This window comes from Nerophis lumbriciformis, linkage group LG14 (assembly GCF_033978685.3).
Source record: "Nerophis lumbriciformis linkage group LG14, RoL_Nlum_v2.1, whole genome shotgun sequence".
NCBI lineage: Eukaryota > Metazoa > Chordata > Actinopteri > Syngnathiformes > Syngnathidae > Nerophis > Nerophis lumbriciformis.
Genome location: NC_084561.2, coordinates 43,012,182 through 43,021,239, shown reverse-complemented (window position 1 = coordinate 43,021,239; position 9,058 = coordinate 43,012,182). Strand labels below are relative to the sequence as shown.

At 39.2% G+C, this 9,058-nt stretch overlaps 1 protein-coding gene across 2 annotated transcripts in view; it reads right to left on the bottom strand.

Moving 5' to 3' along the window:
* Positions 1–719: 719 nt before the first annotated feature.
* LOC133616350 (glutathione hydrolase-like YwrD proenzyme) overlaps positions 720–9,058 on the bottom strand; it is a 53,505-nt gene continuing 45,166 nt past the window's right edge. For both annotated transcript variants that reach the window (XM_061975501.2, XM_061975502.2), the window contains exons 10-12: positions 2,705–2,789; positions 2,508–2,603; positions 720–1,132 (exon numbers count right to left, since the gene is read on the bottom strand). In XM_061975501.2, coding sequence (XP_061831485.2) covers positions 987–1,132; positions 2,508–2,603; positions 2,705–2,789 — 327 coding nt within the window. In that variant the 3' untranslated portion in view covers positions 720–986. The remainder of the gene's footprint in view (positions 1,133–2,507; positions 2,604–2,704; positions 2,790–9,058) is intronic.

Below are 9,058 nucleotides of genomic sequence, written 5' to 3'. Positions count from 1 at the left end.
CGTAAGGCTTATGATCTCTCTCTCTCTCTGCGTGTTTTCCCTCGTGTCTGACATCCTTGTTTGTTCTCCCGTGTCCCCGCAGTACCCTCCGTCGCCTGGAAAAGTGAGCTGTGCGTTTCACTTTTCCCTGGATCTCCCTCTGGACTCTTGACTACCTCCTTCGTTTCTCGACCTCTCGCTCGCCCCTGGATTCCGACGCCTCTCTCTCTCTCGCCCCGGATAACCTGCCTGCCCCATGGACTTCCTCGTATCTCGTTCAACACGTTGGTAACACTCACTTCAGTTAACTACACACCACACACTCTTGTATTCTAGTTCACACTCCATTTCCTTAGTTTAGTAGTATTGTTTATTATTATTTATATATATATATATATATGTTGACTATATATATATAATAAATAATTGTATATACTGCCCCCTGGTGTCTGTTTGCCGTCACCTCCCCTTTAGTCTAAACATAACAATATGTAAACTTTTTACCACGACTGTATATACTGGCAGTGTGTATATAAAACGTTGATGGAGGATTTTAAAAGTTGTTTTAAAGGGCTTTGAGAGCTATAACAGTGACACCTAATCCGCTGCATCTTCCAAGCGTTTTTTTTTAATAGCTTTAAAATCCAGAAAAAAAAGATGTGTGTTCTTGTCTCTCATGATCGTGAACAACAGACAAAATTCCACAAAAAAAGTGCAGTTCTCCTTGAATGGATGATTTCTTTACTAGGAACAGATTGATCAAATCAATACAAAAATTGACTATGGAAAAACTCACCAGGCAACAGATAAACAATTTTAAACATACTATATTTCTAAATCTAAAAACACTCTAATATTGTACTTTGATTGAAAACATCTAACCGTAGTCTAGTAGCCAACACGCGTACAAACTGAATACATGTACAGAATGTATAGTTAAGAAGTTGAATGAATGAGGTCATTGTTTACCGAGAGGCGTCTGGCAGTCTTCTTCTTATCAAATCACTTTAGTATCCCATAGCACATCCATCTGATCGGGGGTCTGATCCTGCCCACAGGACCTTGGACGGGTGAGTTTTGTGATTGACAGATGGGTTCCACCAATCTCCTACTGTGATGATCTGTCCCCTGCCAAACTCAGACCTTTTGTGGCCTTGGTTTATGAACAGGAGAAAAAAAAACATACAGTTCTAGTAAGTCACAGTTATACAGTATACACATTAATATACATTATATGTGTCCAGTAACAGTGGCAGTCAATGTTCATGTACATTATAGCACTATATTACATTTAGGAAGAAACAAGGTTGATGGTAGACGTATACTTTAACACACCTTTTGTCTCCAATGATGTTTGATAAATAAATTAGAGCTGTCAAATTATATTTTTAAATCAAATGAATCACACTTTTGAATTTGGATTATTCAGTATTAATCACAGGTTATTACTTACTTAATATTTGGATGAGACTGCAATTTCATTGTCAAAATTCCAGGCCAGAAATTTTTTTAAATATTTTACTTAAATGCACATCATTTATTTGATCATGACATCACATGGACAAAGATAAGACCTTCTGGAGGAAAGTTTTGTGGTCAGATGAAATAAAAATGTAGCTGTTTGGCCACAATACCCAGCAATATGTTTGGAGGAGAAAAGGTGAAGCCTTTAATCCCAGGAACACCACACCTACCGTCAAGCATGGTGGTGGTAGTATTATGCTCTGGGCCTGTTTTGCTGCCAATGGAACTGGTGCTTTACAGAGAGTAAATGGGACAATGAAAAAGGAGGATAACCTCCAAATTCTTCAGGACAAGCTAAAATCATCAGCCCGGAGGTTGGGTCTTGGACGCAGTTGGGTGTTCCAACAGGACAATGACCCCAAACACACGTCAAAAGTGGTAAAGAAAGGGCTAAATCAGGCTAGAATTAAGGTTTTAGATTGGCCTTCCCAAAGTCCTGACTTAAATGTGTGGACAATGCTGAAGAAACAAGTCCAAGTCAGAAACCCAACAAATTTAGCTGAACTGCACCCATTTTGCCAAGAGGAGTGGTCAAAAATTCAAGCAGAAGCTTGTGGATGGCTACCAAAAGCGTCTAATTGCAGGTAAACTTGCCAAGGGACATGTAAGCAAATATTAACATTGCTGTATGTATACTTTTGACCTAGCACATTTGCTCACATTTTCAATAGACCCATAATAAATTCATAAAAGAACCAAACTTCATGAATGTTTTTTGTGACCAACAAGTATGTGCTCCAATCACTCTATCACAAAAAAATAAAGAGTTGTAGAAATGATTGGATACTCAAGACAGCCATGACATTATGTTCTTTACAAGTGTATGTAAACTTTTGATCGCGACTGTACACACACATATATATATATATATATATATATATATATATTTTTTTTTTTTATAAAGCAACAAATGAACGAGGGGGTGAAATAGCTACCTAAATGTATTGCTAACAACAAGATAGGTGCAAAAACACTAAGAAAATGCAGTAAAAGACAAACAGTACCTGTGACTGGCCAGTTGACTTTATGACCCCGTCTTCTTAGAGCGTCAGCCACCTCTGGCTTGATGCCTTCCTCAAGATTTACAGACCACTGATTTTCTATGCAGAAAAACGAAATAAAAAAATAAAATCAAAAGAATCAGGCAAAGACGTTATGTGCTTTTAAAAAGTTGGTGTTCGTGTTAGGTGGTAGGCTTTACCTTTGTGGTCATACTTCACAAAGACTCTTGGTGAATCAAGGGCTTGCTGTGGATTCATCCCAAACTCCAGCATGTTAAACAAAACCTAAACACACATACATAAGAATGGGTTCTAAGCTTAGTTAGATGGTATTTGTCTTCAAAACTTCTATGGTAGGATTTGTTGAAAAAAAAAAAACCACAACTGATAAAGACTACAGTGCTTAATCAGATCTCGAAATGATCATGCACGCGTTCATCTCGTCTCGCATGGACTATTGTAAACAAGTCAATTCTAAAGAGACTTTAGACTGTATAGAATGCGACTGCCGGGCTTTTGACCGATGCATCCAAAACAGCCCACATTACACCCATTCTATCCAGTCCTCATTGGCTTTCAGTCAAATTCCGCATACAGTTTAAGATTTTAGTCTTGAATCTCAAGGCATTCAATCGATTGCAACTGGACTGTAGGTCCAGGATGTTACTGCTTTCCTCTCATCAAAGGAGAGGTTTGGGGTTGGTGGTTAGGCATTAGAAAGAGCTGCTGTCACTTTCGGCAAAATTTGCTCCCCTTCGGTCTTCTGTTAGATTGTATTTCCGAATGGCTGGTATCAGGTCGGCAGCACAGTAGAAGAGGGGTTAGTGCATCTGCCTCACAATACGAAGGTCCTGAGTAGTCTTGGGTTCAATCCCGGGCTCGGGATCTTTCTGTGTGGAGTCTGCATGTCCTCCCCGTGACTGCGTGGGTTCCCTCCGGGTACTCCGGCTTCCTCCCACCTCCAAAGACATGCACCTGGGGATAAGTTGATTGGCAACACTAAATTGGCCCTAGTGTGTGGATGTGAGTGTGAATGTTATCTGTCTATCTGTGTTGGCCCTGCGATGAGGTGGCGACTTGTCCAGGGTGTACCCCGCCTTCCGCCCGATTGTAGCTGAGATAGGCTCCAGCGCCCCCCGCAACCCCAAAGGGAATAAGCAGTAGAAAATGGATGGATGGACGGTATCAGGTCTATCTAAGAAACTCATAAGAATTTTTAGCCAAGACAACATCCCGGGTACACTTCAAACCAGGCAACACCCTTAGACAGAGACTAGTGCCTCCTGAAGACCGAACACCCCAAACCCACAAAACAATCTGGTGTATGCTATCCAGTGTAATGCTAAATGGACTGATTTATATATTGGAGAAACAAAACAGCCACTAAGCCGATATATGGCAGAGCATAGACCAGGGGTGCTCATTACGTCGATCGCGAGCTACCGGTCGATCGTGGAGGGTGTGTCAGTCGATCACCAGCCAGCCATTAAAAAAATAGTCCTAAAAATGAGCGATCATAAATCTTCACGATGACATCACTTTCGTCACTTGATTGACATTCACGGCACCCGAGGGTCTTCTGAGATGACGCTGGCTGCTGCCAGCTCATTAAAATTACCGACAGGAAGGCGAGAAACACTTTATTTCAACAGACTCTGGCGCCGTACCTGTCGTCAAAACTCCAAAGACCGACTGCACAGTTGCACAATAAAAGCGCTGCTTCATCCTGCCTGCGCTACCAAAATAAGAGTCTCAGAAAGCTGGCGTGCACAAGCTAGCAAGCTACGGAGTTTGCCAACAATGTATTTCTTGTAAAGTGTATACAAAGGAGTACGGAAGCTGGATAAATAAGATGCCAAAAACCAACCACTTTCATGTGGTATTGGACAGAAAGGAGGACTTTTTTTCTCCTCCATTCGAAAATGCGGACCTTATCAGTACCACTGTCTGATTCCAATCAATGCAAGTCATCACAATCAGGTAATACACCAACTTATAGTCTTGTCTTCATGAAAGAAAGGAATCTATATGTGTTAAACATGCTTGTATTATCTCTAAACACTTTTAACTTATTAACAATATTAAGTATATGTGTTAAACATGCTTGTATTATCTTTAAACACCTTTAACTTATTACCAATATTAACTATCAGTGTTAAACATGCTTGTATTATCTTTAAACACCTTTAACTTGTTAACAATATTAACTATGTGTTAAACATTCTTGTATTATCATTAAACACCTTTAATGTATTAACAATATTAACTATATGTGTTAAACATGCTTGCATTATCACTAAACATCTTTAACTTGTTAACAATAGTAACTATATGTGTTAAACATGTTTGCATTATCTTTAAACACCTTTAACTTATTGACAATATTAACTATATGTGTTAAACATGCTTGTATTATCATTAAACACCTTTAACTTGTTAACAATATTAACTATATGTATTAAACATACTTGTATTTTCATTAAACACCTTTAATTTATTAACAATATTAACTATATGTGTTAAACATGCTTGTATTATCATTAAACACCTTTAACTTGTTAACAATATTAACTATATGTATTAAACATACTTGTATTATCATTAAACACCTTTAATTTATTAACAATATTAACTATATGTGTTAAACATGCTTGCATTATCATTTAACACCTTTAACTTGTTAACAAAAACATATGTTTGATAAATAAGTAAATATAAATTATATATATGAATGAGGTAGATCCCCACGACTTGATCAATTGAAAAGTAGCTCGCCTGCAGAAAAAGTGTGAGCACCCCTGGCATAGACGGACAAACTCTTCAAGTCAAGACTAAGCTGTCTACTTGCACCTCAAGGAGAAACAGCACTCATGTGAGAACAACAATGTACAGAATCTGGACAGGGAAGACTGATGGTACAAAAGAGGAGCAAGGGAAACCATCTATGTCAAAGTTGAAAAACCAACCCTGAACAGAGGAGGTGGTCTGTGACACCACCTATCTCCCAGATACAACACTGTCCTTTCAACCATTCATAAAAGACTCTGCAAATTAGCCTCTAACAAACACCAGGAGTTAGAACCATTCTGGTGACAGATGCTCCTTTTTTGCCATTTGTTTACAACTGAATGGAATGCTAACGTGGGTGATTCCGACTATTTTGGGTGGTTAGTGGTCGATCCACAGCGATCATTCTGTCAAACAATACCTCAGTGCTAACGAGGGGAAATTACACTTCAACGACTGTGTCAGGTTCAAACACTGACGACATCTATTAAACAGACAAGAAGCAAACAATCAAACAGAGACAGAATTCAATTCGGCTCAGTGAGGAGAAACGTGTACATCTGTACCCTTGTACAGTGTCATCACGCTCTGCCAAAAGATTGCAGGCCTCCTTCTTTTATTTGGACCTTCCCTGACCACATGGCAACAGCCGCTTCAAAAGGGACGGGGTCGTAAACAGTCATCGCCCTTGATTACAAAACAGTTCAAAAGAAAAGGTCGCTTCAAAAGAAGAGGTCGTAAAAGAGTTCAAAAAGAGGTCGTAAAAGAGTTCAAAAAAGAGGTCGTAAAAGAGTTCAAAAAGAGGTTTGTAAAATAGTTGAAAAAAAGAGGTCGTCTGGAACTTGGGCAGATCCTGCCTTCTCTCCGCTTTGTAGTTCTTGGGTTAAAACAATGTCTTTCTGTTGATTACAATACATGAAAGAAACAGAAACACCTTCATGTTGCTTCCCCCCCTACACTGGAGTTTTACAAGCCTTCTTCTTGGTAGGTTCAAAGACAGCTTTTGGTCTTCTCGCTCGGGAACTTATTTCAACACAAAGTTTTTGTGATAACTTAGATACAATTATTCTAACAGACTGTCACTAGCATTGACAGTAGGATTGCTTATTTGCATCTCAACTAGGGATGTCCCGATCCAGGTTTTTGCACTTCCGATCCGATACCGATATTGTTTTTGCACTTCCGATCCGATACCGATACTGACCGATACTGGCCTATCCGAGCATGTATTAAAGTTTAAAGTTATTTAGCCTACTTAGTTGTCAGAATCATGTTGAAAAGGGTTTTAGTACTCTTGATAACAACTAGCCAGCTGAATTAGGGGAGTTTGAATAATACACAATGGTTGGTAACAAGAAACTGACCTGTTTATTCAAGGATAAACACAAAGTAGACAAAATTATACATGACAAACAGAAATGGCATCATCGAACTAGGACTGGGCGATATGGCCTTTTTTAATATTGCGATATTTTAAGGCCATATTGCGATACACGATATATATCTCGATATTTTGCCTTAGCCTTGAATGAACACTTGATGCATATAATCACAGCAGTATGATGATTCTATGTGTTTTGATTGATTGATTGAGACTTTTATTAGTAGGTTGCACAGTGAAGTACATATTCCATACAATTGACCACTAAATGGTAACACCCGAATAAGTTTTTCAACTTGTTTAAGTCGGGGTCCACTTAAATTGATTCAGGATACAGATATATACTATCAGATATATACTATCATCATAATACAGTCATCACACAAGATAATCACATTGAATTATTTACATTATTTATAATCCAGGGTGTGGAGGGGGGCGCCGGATGTAAGTGTCAAAAAGACAGCCAAAAGAGTTTGATATGAGAAAAAATCTAAAGTTAAAATATAGGGTAGAAATGCACCCATTTGCAGGAAATGTAGTCTTGATTTTCAAAATGTTCTTTCAAGGCTTGCATGTCTACATTAAAACATTCTTCTTCATACTGCATTAATATATGCTACTTTTAAACTTTCATGCAGAGAATGAAATCACAACTAAAAAAATCACTAATTTTTTCATACGGTGTTGATGTGGAAAGGTTTGCCTCGGCATTTTGATGGTGTGGACGTGTGGCACCGAATGGAGATAAGCGTCTCGACAGACGTTACAATATTTGAACAATGATGACGAAAACTGTTTTCTCTGTCGTGTCCGTGTGTCGAAAATTGTTATGCGCTTATTTTTTTATTTGATTTTGTGCGTGGCATATAATTGCTATGCGCAGAGGACACTTGAGCAGTGCGCAATTGCACAGGCGCGCACCTTAGAGGGAAGGTTGGTCACACGGCTGCGCTAGCATCACAGCTAACGTTAGCCATGCTGCTACCTCTCTGCTCGGGGAGGGCGTATACGTATGTGACGTATGAGGTGACAGTATGTGACGTGTGTAAGAAGGTGCGCTTGCTGTCTGTGAGAGGGAGACACAGGAAAGAGTGAGAAGAGCCTGTCGTGCAATGCCAGCAGCTAAAAGCAACTGCGTGAGAATCCAAAGACCTGTGAATGTGTTGAAGGTGTGCTGGAAAATGCGGAACGGAAATTAGGGAGCAGCAGAAAAGTGGAATGTATTTTTTTTTTTAAACTGGATCTGGATCGGCATTTTCCCATGCCTTGCCGATACGCATTTTTTGGCAAATATCGGCGGCCGATCCGATCCAAATATCGGATCGGGACATCCCTAATCTCAACAGTTGTTTTTCTCACTACAATAAGGTGAAACCATCCTTGCTCAGGCACACCCTCCTAGTATTGGAGTATAAATATTTGGGGTTTTGGCACCAACCGCTAGAGTAGATATGATCAATATAAATCTAAGACTGGATCTGACCAAGCTAAGTCTGTGAGTTTGGATGAAAGGCGAAACGTCTTCTAAGACAAACTAAACAGTCCAGTTGCGATTGACTGAATGTCCTGAGATTACAATGACCTGGATGAATGAGAACATCCATAGACATTTTAGTCCTGACTTTCCGTGTGTTAAGTATATCGCTAATTTGTTGTGCCCCAACTAGAGCTGTGAATCTTTGGGCACCAGACGATTCGATTCTTGGGAATAACGATTCGATTCAGAATAAATTCTCGATTCAAAATCAATACTTTTTTTAATAACATTGGGTGCGAAAACGGGTTTTGTTGAATAAAATTCTACCCAAACATTTAATAAAGTCAAATACAAATAAGGCAATCGGAGAAGTATCCAACATTTGTCTTTTCTAAAGTAAATCTGTTCAGCATATACAGACATCTACATCAACAATATCATTTGCCTGAGTGGATGGACAGGACAGATTAAAAAAAAAAGTTTAGATTTTTTTGAATCGATTAAGAATCGTTACAAATAAGAATTTCGATTAATTAATTAATTAATGGGGACGGCGTGGCGCAGTGGAAGAATGGCCGTGCGTGACCCGAGGGTCCCTGGTTCAATCCCCACATAGTACCAACCTCGTCATGTCCGTTGTGTCCTGAGCAAGACACTTCACCCTTGCTCCTGATGGGTGCTGGTTAGCGCCTTGCATGGCAGCTCCCTCCATCAGTGTGTGAATGTGTGTGTGAATGGGTAAATGTGGAAGTAGTGTCAAAGCGCTTTGAGTACCTTGAAGGTAGAAAAGCGCTATATAAGTACAACCCATTTATCATTTATTTATTTATAATTCGAAAATCGAAATCGATTTTGAAAATCTTCAAAGCAGGGTCTCCTAAAGATCCCAATAACTCCATTCTAAAC